A 16,542-nucleotide genomic window follows, 5' to 3' on the forward strand; every position below is an offset into this window, starting at 1 on the left:
GGAACCTTTATGCATCACTGTAACTGGGATCCCTGTGAAGCCCTGAGTGTATTTGTTCAGCTCCTGTTTGCACTCTTCCTGGGGTGGGCAGCTTAGCACACAAAGATGCAACCCAGAGATGCAGCTCACACCGGCAGAGCCCAGATGGAGCCACCTCAGAGCCCCTCAAAACCTCACTGCCACCTTCTAAGAATCCACAGCGTGTCCTGTGGGGATATCAAGCCCATCAAAGTCTCAGAGACAGTCCTCGGGGGCAGGTATCTTCCCTTTCAAATAAGGAATCTGAGGCTCAGAGAACAGCAGCAACTTGCTCAGGGCCAGACCATGGCCTGTAGAAGAGATGACCTTGGACTCAGATATTTCTGGCTCTGAGTTCAGTGAAGCACAGAGCCAAGTGCCAACAAAAGCGCTTTCAGCCCACACATTTGGGGAGAAGGATATTCAAATGGCCAAGAAACTGGGAGAGATGGTCAGTATCAATGTAATAGAGAAACAGATGAAAACACGTGCCAACAGACAAGTAAAATGTGAAAAGGGTGACAGTATCTAATGGGGATGTTGAGAAACACAGGCTATTAGTGGGAAAATAAACTTTCTGAAGGGGGAGCTGGCAGTACGTTTCAAAACTTTACGTGTGAATACCCCTTGATCTAGGAATTTATCTTCAGGGAATAATTGGGCTCTTGTACACAGATTATGTACCGGGATGTTCATTACTGATAAGAGCAAAAAAACAAATGGGGGGGCACTTTCAGTAGGGACATGGTTAAATAAATTGTGTATTATCATATATGTATAATGAAGTATCCCTTGCTTGTTAAAAAAAAAGATAAAAAGTAACATCAACTGTTATGTTTGACATGGAAATACAACTGAGATACCTTGTAAACTAAAAAAAAAAAGCAAGTTTTTTGGGACTTCCCTGGTGGTCCAGTGGTTAAGAATCCACCTGCAGGGGACACGTGTTCCATCCCAGTCCAGGAAGATCCCACATGTGGGGCAACTGAGCGCCCAATAGGTGCTCAGTAAAAGTTGACTGACTGGCTGAATAATCGAATGAATGAACGAACCACGTGCTCAGGGCTGCACAGTCTGTAGTGGCGGAACTGGCATTCGAACCCAGTTTTGTCTGATTCCAAAGGCAGAGCTCTTATCACACGAGAACCCAGATGTCTTATCACCCAAACCTAAGCTCTTTTGGGAGCAAAAGAAGGAACTGGTAATAACCACACGGGATGAGAGGCGGAAACCTAGCCCAGCTCTCCCCAGCAGCACTGCCTCCTCAGCTCTGGGCAGCCCAGCCCCGAGGCTCCCCTGTTGGGACTCCATCCCACGGGTCCCCAGAGTCTCACCCAGGGGTGAAGAGGCTGGCCCAGCCAGGGATGAACTTCGGGTCCCGGGAGAAGAGGAGGATGGCGAAGACGCAGAACAGGATGAACACGGCCTGTTCGGCAAACCTGCGACACAGAGATGTGACCACCACGGGGACCTTGGGCTTTGGCCTGACAGCAGCAAGGGAAGGCCTGGGGTGGCGGCCTGCCGGCGGTGACGGGGCCCAGGCTCTGCCTCTGAGAGCCGGAAGCAGCAGTGGGGAGTGCGGGTGTAAGGGGTTCCTTTCCTGGGGCTTCCACGATCCCCCAGCATCCTTCCTGAGCATCGGGCCTGCCTCCCTGCAAACTCTTCATATCATTCCCAGAGTCCTAGGGACACTCCAGAGAGAAAGAAAGCGAGACAGAGTCAGAAAAACAGAGAGGAAGGAAACTGACGGGAACAGAGAGGTAGGCAAGAGAGGAACAGTCATATATCCAGAATGGGGCAGATACGAGAAGGACGCACGTGGAGAGGGGGGCAGACAGAGGCAGAAGAGAGGCTCCCCAGATGTTGGAGTAAAAATCTACCCAGTGAGCCCCTTTCACAGACCAGGAAGCAGGGCCCAGAGAGGGTTAGTGCTTTGCCCAAGGCCACCCAGAAGTTAGTAGCGGAGTCAGACCTTGTGTGTGGGCCTGCTGACTCTTGGTTATTTTCACTTTAACATGCACTAAACAAGGTCCTGGGAGCCACCTGAGGCAGGGCCAGGTATCCCATGAACCAGGAGGGAAAGCAGGCATTAGGCAGGAAGGCGACACGTCCCCACTCCAAGTCCAGCCTGAGGGGTTTGCTCGTCCTCGGGGTATCGGCCCCGGTGCCAGGGCAAGAGGCTGACTGTGTTAGTCATCTCGCTACCCTCTGTCTCCAGGCTCCCAGGCTACTGGTCCTGAAATTCCCTCTGGACTCAGTCCCCAAGAGGTAGCTCTCCTGAAAGTCTAGTGCCCAGTTCTCTTCCCACCCCAAGCAAGGATCCCTGTGCCACGTACTTGGTCGGCCCCAGGCTCTGGAATTCCTCCCGAATTGTGTCTCGAGCCCTATTTTCTGCATCAGTTCTGAGCTCAGATTTCTTCTTCCTCCAGCCCCTGAAACAGAAAGCAGGAAAGTCAGGAGTGGCCATTGCAGCCTAAAACACTTCCGCTACCCGCCTCCATCTGGCCAGGCCTCTTTGCCTCTGTTTTGGAGACTCCGTGACAGCCTGCTGTATAGTCACCCTGCTTCTTTGTTCCCTTTCTAAAATCTGTTCTGTCCACCTACAGCCTGGATGGTCTTTTAAAAATGGGGATCTGATCATTTGGCTTCCAGGCTTAAAATCTTTTTTGGGGTCAAACAGACTCAGGAATAAACCATACACACCAAGGAAATAAAGTGCAAAATCCAGGAATGGACCCCACTATAAATGGGGATTTAATCTATGATAAGGTTGGCGCCCCAGCTTGTTGTAGGAAAGATGACCTATTCAGTCAATGATGTGAGACATACAGATCAATGGACTCTAACAGAGCTTCCGGAAATAAACCCACACTTCTCTGGTCAATTGATTTCTGATAAAAGTACCAACACCATTCAATGGAGAAAGAATACTCTTTCATCAAACGGTGTTAAGACGACTGGATGCATGTGTGCATGCTCAGTTGCTCGGTCATGTCTGACTCTTTTGAGGCCCCATGGACTACAGCCCACCAAGCTCCTCTGTCCAAGGGATTCTCCAGGCAAGAATACTTCACCACTGTGCTACCTGGGAAGCCCCAAGACAACTGGACAGCCAGATGCAAAAGGATGAACGTGCAACCTCCTACCTCTTGGTACATACAAAATTTAACTCAAAATGGTTCAAAGACCTAAATATAAGAAGAGCTAGACATATAAAATTTTTAAAAGAAAACATAGAGAAAAATTCTCATGGCCTCAGATTCAGCACATATTTCTTAGATATGACACAAAAATCACAAGCAAACAAAAATAAATTGACTTCATTAAAATTAAAAACATTTGTGTGTCAGGAAAAGGCATTGAGACAACTTGATAGTTATCTGGAACAAAAAAAATACTGACTCCAAACCTGTACCCCAAAGTTGCATCCTTACACTGTACCCTAAAGGACAAGCTCCAAATAGATGAAAAGATTTAAATGGAAAAAATACAAAAATACTAGAAGAAAACATGGGACTGTTATTTCATATCTCCTATAATGGGAAGGAAGACCTTTCTAACTGCAATTGAAAATTCAGAAGCCACATGAGAAAAAATTGATAATTTCACCTCATAAAATGTTTCTAAAAATTTCTGCACAGAATAAAGCATGATAAGCAAAGTGAAAAATCAGGGGGGAAAGTTGAAACTCACACTCAAAATAAGCACTAATCTTTCAATATGGAGAGAATACTAGAAATCAATACAACCAAGACCAGCAATCAAGTTTTTAAATGCACAAAGGATATAAACACACAGTTTAACAATTCACAGGAGAGGAAATACCAGGGTCTCCCATGAATATGTGAAAAGTTTTCATCTTATCCCTGAGTGTGAAAGGTTCTTCAAAATTACTCCTAAAGTAAATGCAAATTATTTTTCTCTTATCAGATTGGCAAAAATCTACCTTGCTGCACAGAAACAGAGGCTCTCATATATTGTATTTATTTTTTATTTTTTTGGCCACACCATAGAGCATGCAGGATCATAGTTCCCTGATCTGGAATTGAACCCAGGCCCTGCATACTGGGAGCACAGGGTCTTAACCACTGAACCACCAGAGAAGTCCCTTATATATTGTAAGTGGGGGAACGTGTGTGGTTCGTCGCTCAGTCGTGTCTGACTCTTGGCGACCCCATGGACTGCAGCCCACCGGGCTCCTCTGTCCATGAGGATTTCCCAGACAAGAACACTGGAGTGGGGTGCCTCCAGGCAGCTGGCTCCATCTCCAGGGATCTTCCCAACCCAGGGATCAAACCCATGTCTCCTCCTTGGCAGGTGGATCCTTTTCCACTGAAAGTGAAAGTCGCTCAGTCGTGTCCAACTCTTTGTAACCCCAGGGACTATACAGTCCATGGAATTCTCCAGGCCAGAATACTGGAGTGGGTAGCCTTTCCCTTCTCCATGGGATCTTCCCAACCCAGGGATCAAACCCAGGTCTCCCGCATTGCAGGCGGACTCTTTACTAACTGAGTGATCAGGGAAGTTGTATTCCACTGAGCCACCCAGGGAACCCAGGCTTCATTTTTATCCCCTCTCTACTAGTGAAAAAATTAAAGAGGTAAAGCCTCAGGGAGGGGACAGAGTTGCTCGAGGTCACGCAGAACCATGATGTGAACTCTGGTTTATCTGAGTCCAGTGTCTGGGCTTGCTTCTCTGGGCTAAGCCGGGCTTTGAACCCCAAATTTCTGCTCTGATGGGTCAAGAAATACCACAGTCAGAGCTTTTCTATTCTCAAGGGGTTTTCATATCTCTTTGATCTAGAATAGCTCTTACTGGTCCCATTTTACAGATGAGAAAAATTAAGACCCACAGAGGCGAGGGGACTGAGTCAGAGAATGACTTTATGTCATGCCTGCTACTCCAGCCCTGAGCGGTAGCTCCTATGTTAGTATTTCCAAAAACCCACCCATTCATAAAGGAAATCAGTCCTGAATATTCATTGGAAGGACTGATGCTGAAGCTGAAACTCCAATACTTTGGCCACCTGATGTGAAGAACTGACTCATTTGAAAAAACTCTGATGCTGGGAAAGATTGAAGGCAGGAGGAGAAGGGGACGACAGAGGATGAGGTGGTTGGAGGGCATCACCAACTCAATGGACATGAGTTTGAGTAAACTCTGGGAATTGGTGATGGACAGGGAGGCCTGGCGTGCTGCAGTCCATGGGGTCGCAAAAAGTTGGACACGACTGAGCGACTGAACGGAACTGACACATTCACAACTCCCTTCACAAAAGTTCCTATGTCCACGTACCATGGGCTCCAACTAGATTTAGCATTTTAACTAAAGGCAGATATTTAAATAGAAAGCTTTCTATCACTCCCATATAGCAAACAAGAATCACTTGTCATACATAGAAAGTATCCACAAAATAAAGACATGAAAGCAAAGCAACATTATTACATCTGGCTGGGTACCACTGCTGACTTAAGTCTCTGGACTTGAGGCTTGCTCTTCCTTTTTTAAAAGGATGATTCGGAAATGCTAGAGAGGTGTTAAAGTTTTTCCCCACCTTACTGAGACTTTCTCCCCAACACAAGCAGCGTTGATAGAGGAATATTTTTCTCACTATCGGAGTCAGTGTTATCTGATACCTTGTCCTCAGGCTGCCCCAAATTACCTCCTGTACTGAGGCCCCGTGAAATGAGAAGCACTGCACATCTCCTGTGGTGTGAGTGGGGACCTAACTTAAGGAACAATACGATTAGTGATTATTGATGATGGGTGACATTCACCCAGGGCCTGGACTCAGCAGGCAAGATCCCACCCCACCTGTAATCCCCACTCCCTGGGAGGCCAGGACAACTACCAGCACCACATCCGACTGGAAACTGGAAGGACTTTGGAAGGTCACTCGCTAGGCAGTGGGAAGCTGGGACTCCAGACCGGTTCTGTCTGCCGCAAAGCTCAGGTTAAATGCCCGGGTACCTCAGGGTTATCCCTCCATAGAGGAAGGAGATCCAGAGCCAGCCCACCAACAGGAACAGGAGCATGAGAGGAAAGGCGAAGATGAACCAGGAGCCGAAGTTCACCACGTCGCACTGTGGGAAGAAACTGGAGAAAAGAGGAGGTGAGAGCCCGCCACCATCAGGCGGACGGATGGACGCACACACACCTACAGAGGAAAACTAGAGGAGTGTGCCCGGGACTCACAGTGGGACTGAAGGGCTTCCGATTCCACCCCCCTGTGTTTTCTGAGTAATATATTGGGTTGACCAAAAAGTTCATTCCATTTTTTTATGGTCTGGAAAAAAAAAACCCAAACGAACTTTTTGGCCAACCCAATATAAAGTTCCTATATCAGGTGTGATCAGAATAAACCAATACAATGTATCTGGGGAGCAAACACCAAGGTGAACACTCAGGGCAGCCATTTCCCTGTCTCCCCAGGTGCCCTGCTGGAAAATCAGAACCTCATATAAACCTCATATTCCTTTCAAATACCTTCCTTCCCGACAAGAAGGTCCAGGCTTAAGCAATTAAACATTGTATACGTTTTGCATGTAATTTGCATGCCCTTTACTCAAAATCCTTCATGTTGGATACTTTTACTTGAAGTTCCAGCATTTTCCCCCTAATCTCTTATCAAGGCTTGCTCACATCAGAGCGAATAGGCAGCCTGAAAACAGTCTGACAGCAAATGCCCTCCCATGTCCCCCATCCCCCAACTCAGGACTAGCCCCCGAGGGCTCCAGAGCCCCCATCTTCCCTGTCCATCCTGTGGACAGCCTCCAGCAAGAACTAACACCGGACACCCCGCTTTGTCCTCTCGGCCGACTGCCCCTTCGCTGGCACTTCCTGCTAAACGAGGAGACAAACAGGGCACCCCGGTTGGTCCCCACATCTGAAGCAGAACCATCCTGGCGTCTGGTTTTCAGTCTCACAGCCAGGCCTTGCTCAAAGAATGGAGACGAAAAGACACCAAAGTTTTGCAGTGGGGGCTGAAATCAACCGGGAAGAGACCAGTGCCTGGCCCCGATGCCCAACCTCCGAAATCAGCATCTCTGCAGCTGAGACCCAAGCATGTTTTTTTTCACCTTCCCTGGAGACTATAAAACATGCCCATGGCTGAGAATCACTGTTCTTTATGTAATCTTAAAATCAAAGGATTTGAGAATCTGAGAACAGGGTGGAGAATTAAGGTTTTAAAATCAGCTTATGAGGTAAGACATGGATGTACTTAAGTTTTCTCATGAAAATAACTTTGATTATCCACAAGTGTAGAACTGACTTACGTACACCAAACCCACTCTCAGGAAGACCAATGCAGTTAGCTTTTCCTCCATCATCCCTGTAAATCCTTCATTCTTTGGTTGAATACCAGATAAAGACGTTGGCCAGCACATGGAGCCATGTTGAATATCAGAAAATTTTGTTGTTGTTTGTCAAATGCTTACATTCGGATTCATGTGGATTAATTTAATATATGGCACATCTCCACGGTAACAAAATCTTAGAAACCGCACCTCTCAGAATCCTGGAATCTGAAAATACTTAGAATCTTGAAATACAAAGATTTTTAACATCTTCAGACTAAGGAGTTTGGAAAAATGGAATTGATGTCAAACCACCGGAGAATCCATCACTTTGATTCTCATGTCCTGACAAGTGGTCACGCAACCTCTGTTTGAACAGTTTCAGTGATGGGGGGATTTTACCTGGCAGCGTCCACTACACTGCTGGTCCACGTGCCTGGCTGTAAGGCTTCTCACGGGACATCACAGCCACACACCGGTGTCTCCCACTGGGGTTGGTTTCAGGAGGTGTCATGTCATGTCACCCCTCTGCTCTCAGCTCTCCTCTGATTCTCCTGACAATGACTGCCCTGGTCTTCTTACCTAATTCCCTCTGCACCCCAGCCTGGCCAGTCTTTGTGCTGCTTCCCACCTTTGTACGGGCTGTTCCTTCTGTCTGGGATGCTCTTCCCTCCTGCGTCCACAAAGTTCACCCCCTCACTTCTAGGTCTCTGCTCAAATGCCACCATATTAGAGGGGTGCGCAATACCGACCAACCTAGATAAAACAGCACCCACTCCTGTTACCTCTGCCCCCTTCTTCTGCCCGATTTTATTTCATAACGCATCACGCCAACATATTATATATTCTCTTGCTTTTTCCTTTATTGTTTGTCTCTCCCATCAGAATGGAAGTTCCCCAGAGCAGGGATTTTGCTGGGTTTTGTGCATTGCTGGGTCCCCAGAGCCTAGACAACGGTAGACACCCAAGGCACATCCCTGGATGTTGGGTGAAGGAAGAGGAGAGGAGAAGAAGAGGCAGAAACCCCAGCGCTGGGGATGGGGAGCATGCGCTCTTACCTCTTGAGCTGGCCGAGCAGGATGAGGTTGGGGGCTGTGCCCGTGAGGGTGGCAGTGCCCCCGATGCTGGCTGAGTAGGGGATGGAGATGAGGAAGCCCTTCCAGATGTTCCTGCGATATTCCTCCTCCTTCTTGGAGGTAGGCTGGAGATCCATTGGAGCCTCTGCCTCCTCAGGGCAGTCTTTGCTTTAAACAAACCCAAAGAGAAGCCATTCAGAATTCCTGGCCTTGTGGAGAAACACACTGCCCGGGATGGGAGAGCTAAGTGAACTTTCTAGAAGGCAATTGGTATAGGAACCAAACACTTCTAAAAATGAGCAACCCTTCAGCTTAAGCATTCTACTCTAAGAAGTTGTCCTAAACTAGTACTTGGTATTAAATATAACTTAAATGGAAAATTTAATTTAAATGTCCATCAAAAAACAATTGGCTAGATTAAGACGATCCTGTTGCTGGATGGAATACCAAAGCAGTTATTAAAAATGGTGATTTATATGGGTATTTATTCAGATGAAAGATGCCCATTATATAAAGTGAAAAGGTAGGTAACAGCACTAACTACTTCTTTTCTTTTTAAAAATATACACATAATTCATGAATACATGAGTATTAAGAAAAGTCTAGAATGGTATACACAAAGCTGCTTTGGGGACTTTCGCAGGGATGGAATTATGGATTTTTCCCCCTCTTTTACTTTTTATTTGTATTTTCTGGGTTATTTTCCTGGTACCTTTGGGTAGTTTGGGAAATAATAAAGTTAAAAATTGTTAATTATATAATTAAAAGATAATGATGCTGACACAAACTTATTGAGGTGAAAAGACATCCACTACACTCAATTAGCTGAGATGATAGGTTATAAAATGGCATATGTAGCATGGTCAGTTATTTTGTTAAAAATACACACATATGCACACACACAAACACACACACATATATATAGATAAATGGTCTAGAATAGTATTCACTTAACTCTTCTAATCTATCTTTGGGACTGAGGTGCTGAGTACATTTTTCTTTTTGTTTAAGAGTTCTTTTTCTTTTTACTTGTGCAATTATAAAATGTTTATTAGTGGATGAAATTAAGAATTGTCTTTGTGTAACATATCGATTATTTTAAAAAGAATGTAAGACACTTCAAATATCTTGGGGCCTTAATTACTAACATGAAGGGCCCCTTCTCCAGTGGGTAGTGGGGATGTGACCTGGGGTCTAAAAGGAAGAGAACGGCTGGAAGCAGCTGGAGACAGAGGCCATGGCCTGATGATCCAGAGTGAGAGGCCCGGTCAGACACCTGTGGGCTCCCTCGGACCTGGGGCTCCAACCAGACTGAGCCTCACAGGAGAATAAGAGCAGAAAGGGCTCTTGTGCACCCCCTTCCTTGTTTGGATGGAAAACTGAGGCCCAGAGTAGGGCTTGAAGAAAGTAGGGAAAACCACTGGACCACTCAGGTATGACCTAAGTCAAATCCCTTCCGATTATACAGTGGAAGTGGCAAATAGATTCAAGGGATTAGATCTGATAGACAGAATGCCTGAAGAACTATGGATGGAGATTCGTGACATTGTACAGGAGGCAGTGATCAAGACCATCCCCAAGAAAAAGAAATGCAAAAGGCAAAATCATTGTCTGAGGAGGCCTTACAAATAGCTGTGAAAAGAAGAGAAGCTAAAGGCAAAGGAGAAAAGGAAAGATAAATACTGGGTTCTTCTGAATACAGGGTTCCAAAGAACAGCAAGGAGGGATAAGAAAGCCTTCCTCAGTGATCAGTGTAAAGAAATAGAGGAAAACATTAGAATGGGAAAGACTAGAGATCTCTTCAAGAAAATTAGAGCTATCAAGGGAACATTTCATGCAAAGATGGGCACAATAAAGGACAGAAACATTATGGACCTAACAGAAGCAGAAGATATTAAGAAGAAGTGGCAAGAATACACATAAGAACTATACAGAAAAGATCTTCATGACCCAGATAATCACAATGGTGTGATCACTTACCTAGAGTCAGACATCTGAGAATCCGAAGTCAAGTGGGCCTTAGGAAGCATCACTACAAACAAAGCTAGTGGAGGTGATGGAACTCCAGTTGAGCTATTTCAAATTCTAAAAAATGATGCTATGAAAGTGCTGCACTCAATATGCCAGCAAATTTGGAAAACTCAGCAGTGGCCACAGGACTGGAAAGGTCAGTTTTCATTCCAATCCCTAAGAAAGGCAATGCCAAAGAATGCTCAAACTACCACACAATCGCACTCATCTCACATGCTAGCAAAGCAATGCTCAAAATTCTCCAAGACAGGCTTCAACAATATATGAACCAACAACTTCCAGATGTTCAAGCTGGATTTAGAAAAGGCAGGGGCACCAGAGGTAAAATTGCCAACATCCATTGGATCATAGAAGAAGCAAGAGAGTTCCAAAAAAATATCTACTTCTGCTTTATTGACTATGCCAAAGCTTTTGACTGTGTGGATCACAACAAACTGTGGAAAATTCTTCAACAGATGGGAATACCAGACCACCTTACCTGCCTCCTGAGAAATCTGTGTGCAGGTCAAGAAGCAACAGTTAAAACTGGACATGTAACAACGGACTGGCTCCAAATTGGGAAAGGAGTACATCAAGGCTGTATATTGTCACCCTGTTTATTTAACATCTATGCAGAGTACATCATGCTAAATGCCGGGCTGGGTGAAGCACGAACTGGAATCAAGATCGCTGGGAGAAATATAAATAACCTCAGATATGCAGATGACACCGCCCTTATGGCAGAAAGTGAAGAAGAACTAAAGAGCCTCTTGATGAAAGTGAAAGAGGAGAGTGAATAAGTTGGCTTAAAAGTCAATTTCAGAAAACTAAGATCATGGCATCTGGTCCCATCACTTTATGGCAAATAGATGGGGAAACAGTGGAAACAGTGGCTGACTTTACTTTTTTGGGCTCCAAAATCACTGCAGATGGTGACTGCAGCCACGAAATTAAAAGATGCTTACTCCTTGGAAGGAAAGCTATGACCAACCTAGACAGCATATTAAAAAGCAGAGATGTTACTTTGCCAACAAAGGTCCATCTGGTCAAGGCTATGGTTTTTCCAGTGGTCATGTATGGATGTGAGAGTTGGGTCTATAAAGAAAGCTGAGCACTGAAGGATTGATGCTTTTGAACTGTGGTGTGGAGAAGACTCTTGAGAGTCCCTTGGACTGCAGGGAGATCCAACCAGTCCATCCTAAAGGACATCAGTCCTGGGTGTTCACTGGAAGGACTGACGTTGAAGCTGAAACTCCAATACTTTGGCCACCTCATGCAAAGAACTGACTCATTTGAAAAGACCCTGCTGCTGGGAAAGATTGAAGACAGGAGGAGAAGGGGATGACAGAGGATGAGATGGTTGGATGGCATCACTGACTCGATGAACATGAGTTTGAGCAAGCTCTGAGAGTTGGTGATGGACAGGGAAGCCTGGTATGCTGCAGTCCACAGGGTCGCAAGCAATCAGACACGACTGAGCAACTGAACTGAAATGAACTGAGAGTGGGGCTGGGGTCTGCAACCAATGGACACGGAGCTCCAGAGGGTAGGGATTGATTCTTTTCCAACGGACTCAGCAGAAGCTCTGCCTGGATGGATGGTTAAAACAGATTCCCAGGTTGCAAGGTGGTGAGTGGCAGGGCCAACTATAGAACCTGTATCTCAAAGGTGGACTCAAAGCCCCCAAACATGGTGCCAGGAAGGAGCACAGGCCTCAGGATAAGACAAACTGATGTAAAACCATGTCCCTATCTGCTAGACACTCCATCAGTTCCCATCTCATTCAAAGTCAAAACTGCATCAATGGCCTGTGGGGTCCCACATGCCCTGTCCCCCACTAGTGCCCTCCTGCCACACAAGCAATCTCCATGACCCCACCTCCAGCCACACTAGCTTCCCGGCTGCCTTGAACTCTCAGGGCTTTGTACCTGCTGGCCCCTCTGCTGAGAATACTCTTCCCACAGACTCCCCAGGACCCTTCACCTCTCCCAGGTGTTTGTCCGAGAATGATCTTAGTGAGATCTTCCCTGACACATTTAAATACTGCCCTCTCCCTCCCCCAGCCCCCTCCCCAGCCTGATTTCCTGCTTTGTTCTCCTGTGCGTTGCCGTGTGCCTGACAGTACCTGGCTCATGGTAAATTCTCCATAAATTTGCTGAATGAAGGAAGCAGACCTGACTGATGCCCAGCAATGATGCCTTGAGCAAGTCACTTTACTCCCTGCTGTTTGCCTCATCATCATGAAACTGAGATAACGATACCATTAATAACAAGCATTACCATCTGTGCATGGAAGGCCTAACAACTGGCTTTATCTACATGATCTCATTTAATCTCAAAAACAACCCTCAAAAAGAACCCAGGTGGGTTTCTGACATCATTGTAGGTGAAACTGAGTTTCAGAGAGGGGGAGTGATGTGTGCAAATCAACAGAGCTGGTAAGTGGCAAAGCCAGGGTTCAAAATCAAGTCTGCTTGACCCCAAGCACCCAGGTCTTATATCCTCGCTGCTGTATACAAAAGACACCAAAGACTAACTACGTCGTCAGCGTCCAGACGCTTCCTGAGTCACACAGGTGTGAAGGGCTGCTACTGTCTCGGGATCTTTTGTCTGCAGACAAAGCTTTAGCTTGGCCCGGTACACCCTCTCCTCCTTGACGGTCATGTGGTCTGCGCCTCCTGCTCTTCTGGTCCCTCCTTCCAGACCCTTCACCTCAGCAGACTTTAGGGGTTTACTGTACTCCCCTGCTCATCCCACATTTTCTCTTTTCAACGGAGTTGGAGCTCAGGGAGAAGAGGTGGAAACTTGGGCATCGGGTCATTGGGAGAAGAATTGGGGGGTGGGGATTGCCTGCAGCATGGAATTCTTGTTCATCCTCTCCTTGGATCAAGCATGGGCTCCTCTGCGAATTTCACCAGGAAAACTCACTCTTCTGTGCTGGCAATGCATTGTATCTCCATGGGCACAGTGTGCAGGCCGTTTTTCCGCACAGCAGCTAGGAGGAAAAAGCATGAGGTCTTTAGTGGGATGTAGCAGGTGGGACAGAAGCGTCCCCTTCTTGTGCAGTCAATCAAGAGTACTTCCTCAGGTACCGGCCTAGACTAGTCACTGGGTTTCAAAAAAAAAAAAAAGACTCAAAATTCCATCCTTCTACCCCACCTGTTCCTATTAGGAGAGGGCTTCAGGCCTGTGGGCAGGAAGTTAGCCGCAAGGCAGCTGGACCAGTCATAACTCAAGCCTAGGCTAACCTCAACTGTCACTGTCAAGGGGATGTTTGGGAAAGACCAGCTATGAGTGGTAATGGATCAGCAACAGGATGGGTGACCTCAATCTGCCACTCATTCAAAATGCATTTATTGAGCACCTACTATGTACTACTGACCATCAGCTTGGGGTACACAGTGAATAATATAGGACAATGTCCTTGCTACCATGAAAGCTCTGTTCTAGAGAGGATGACTGACAATAATCAAAGAAAGAAAACTTCAGGTTGTGATGAAAGTGGTGGAGGAAGCAAACCTGGGCACAGCGATGGAAAGTGACTGCAGAGTAGGGAGGAGGAGCAGGTAGACTCGTGATCAGGTCAACGGAGGAGACGTATGAGCTGATGGCGTTGGAGCTGAGACCTCAAGGATTAAAAGGAGTCAATCATGTGAAGAGTTGTGGGAAGAGGGGCTGGAGGAACAGGAACAGCAAGTACAAAGGCCCCGAGGAGAGAGTGTGTCTGGTGTGTTGGGAAGAAGAAGGAAGACCCATGGACCTGGAGGGGGCTGATGGAGAGGGAGACTAGGAGGAGGTGAGGTGGGAGACGGGGCAGGGGCTGGGGTGGCAGGAAGTAGTCTGGATCACACACAGGTCTTGGGGCTCACAGTAAGGATTTTAGCTTCTCCTCTGAGCCAGCTGGGAGTGGAGCCAGGGGAGAGTTTGAGCAGAGGAGTGTCAGATAAGGATATGACTTCATTTCTCAAGAATCCCTTGCTTGACAGGTCAGTCTCCCCACAGGAGAAAACTGAAGAGATTAAAATTTCCTGCAGCCAAAACCATCACCAAGAGCAAAAGAATCCATCCCTGGGCATCGGAAGTGTGATTAATAACTGAACACATGGGTTCAGGGGTCAAGTCTCCATCAGTTGCTTTGCGACCTTAGATCAATGTGGTTCTCAGCTGGGGTTGATTCTGCCTCCAAGGGACATTGGACAATGCCTGGAGACATTTTTGGTTGTCAGAATTGAGATGAAGGTGGGGGGATGCTACTGGTCAGAGGTCGGGGATGCTGCCAAACATCTTGTAGTACATGAGTCAGCCCCCACAAGCAAGAATTTTCCCACCTAATTTGTCAAATAGTGCCAAAGTTAAGAAACTGGCTTAGATAAATCCCTTAATCACCTTGAACTTCTTTAATCCATAAAATGGAAATAATAATTCCCCTGGGGTCATTAAGAGGATTACAGAGTTGATTTATTTGCTATAGACAGAATATTTTCATTCCCTGCCCCCCCAAATTCAAATGTTGAAACCTAACCCCCAGTGTGATGGTGTTAAGAGGTAGTGCTTTGGGAGGTGTCTAGTCATGAGGGTGGAGCCCTCACGAATGGGATTAGTGCCCTTATAAAAGACCTCAGAGAACTCCCTTGCCACTTCTACCATGTGAGGACACAGCCAGATGACAGCCAGGCTGTCTGTGAACCAGGAAACAGGCCCCCAACAGATGCCAGATCTGTTGGTGCCTTGATCTTGGACTTTGCAGCCTCCAGAATGGGGAGAAATAAATACTCAGCCTGTGGTGTTTTTGTTGTAGCAGACTGAACAACTGAAACACCATTTAAAGCAAGGACCGGCAAACTTCTTCTGCAGAAGGCCAGACAGTAAATATTTTCGGCTTTGGAGGCCATATGATGTCTGTTGTCACTACTCAAATCTGCCATGGTATCATGAAAGCAGCTCTAGATAATACAGAAATGAATAAGTGTGACTAAACCTTTATTTTTGGACACTGAAAATTTCATATAATCTTCACATGGCATACAATCTTCTGCTTGATTTATACAACTATTTAAAAACATAAGAGCTATGCTTAGCTCACAGGCTAGATGAAAAACAGGTGGCAGGCTAATTTGGTGCACCCAAGTTTGCCAGCCCCTGAATTTAAAAATTCAGGAATCAGAGCACTAGTGAGGATTCAGGAAATGTGGGTTACTATTAAGAAAGTACAGGAAAGTGGCCCCTGGAGTCTGGAACTGGTCTGACCCAGATACGACACATCATTCTCTTGGACCTAAATAATCTTATACATCACTGACTCCAGACAGTCACACTGATAAAAACAGCCGGGGCAAGGACACTGTAACCTCGTTTAGGCACAAAGCTACTTGCCACCTACAAAATACCAAGCATCCCCTTCTCTTGCTAAAGAAATGGCTACTTCTTACCTAATCACAGAATTGTCCCCAGGTTTCTTTTTTTTCTGTTTGCTTTGTTTTTGGCTGAGCTGGATCATCCTTGCAGCGCATGGGCTAAGTTGCCCTGCTGCATGAAGATCTTAGTTCCCGACCAGGGATCGAACCCATATGTCCAGTATTGCAGGGTGGATTCTTAGCCATGGGACCGCCAGTTTCTGACAGCACCCAACCTAAAGCAAACTCTGTTTCCTTAGGTCCCCACCCCCACCCCAAATGCCCCAACCAAAGTCCGAATAGTGAGAGGTGCTTTCTAATATCTCTGAGTCCTTTGTCATTGCCCGTGGTGTGTGTTTTTCCTCACTGCAGCAAAGATAACAAACTCAGCCTGTTTAACTACAAATGCACTTTGCCCACTTTGAACACATGGAGGAAGGGTCTAGACTCCAGCTCTGGCCCTTTCCCTGTCTCACCCCAGGCCCCTGGGGAAGTGTCTTCCCTTCTCCACTCTGGGCTGTTCTTTTCCTGCTGGTACCACGAGGGAGCAGGGCTCCACGGTGGCTGACTCTGTCGTTTTTACTGCACCGGAAGCCGGGGTCTGAAGGCTAACTTCAGATCGTCTCACCCTGGGCCATGGGGACAAGGGCCTCAGCACTCCTGTGGTGGGAGCTCACATTCAAACGCAACGCCCAAGGCTGGAGGCCAGGGCACTAAAGCAGGACGTGAAGGGTTGCTCACAGGACA

The 16,542-nt window shown here is 46.6% G+C and overlaps 1 protein-coding gene across 3 annotated transcripts in view; it reads right to left on the minus strand.

The window, feature by feature from the left end:
• The window catches only part of SLC13A3 (solute carrier family 13 member 3), a 101,405-nt gene that overhangs the window by 16,420 nt on the left and 68,443 nt on the right, over positions 1-16,542 (minus strand). For 2 of the 3 annotated variants that reach the window (XM_020887200.2, XM_020887199.2), the window contains 5 exons: positions 13,331-13,397; positions 8,375-8,560; positions 5,989-6,114; positions 2,355-2,450; positions 1,353-1,457 (listed from right to left, as the gene is read on the minus strand). In XM_020887200.2, the coding sequence (XP_020742859.2) occupies positions 1,353-1,457; positions 2,355-2,450; positions 5,989-6,114; positions 8,375-8,560; positions 13,331-13,397 (580 nt within the window). The remainder of the gene's footprint in view (positions 1-1,352; positions 1,458-2,354; positions 2,451-5,988; positions 6,115-8,374; positions 8,561-13,330; positions 13,398-16,542) is intronic. The other variant, XM_070472727.1, reaches the window with a different exon arrangement.

This window comes from Odocoileus virginianus, chromosome 9 (genome assembly GCF_023699985.2).
Source record: "Odocoileus virginianus isolate 20LAN1187 ecotype Illinois chromosome 9, Ovbor_1.2, whole genome shotgun sequence".
NCBI lineage: Eukaryota > Metazoa > Chordata > Mammalia > Artiodactyla > Cervidae > Odocoileus > Odocoileus virginianus.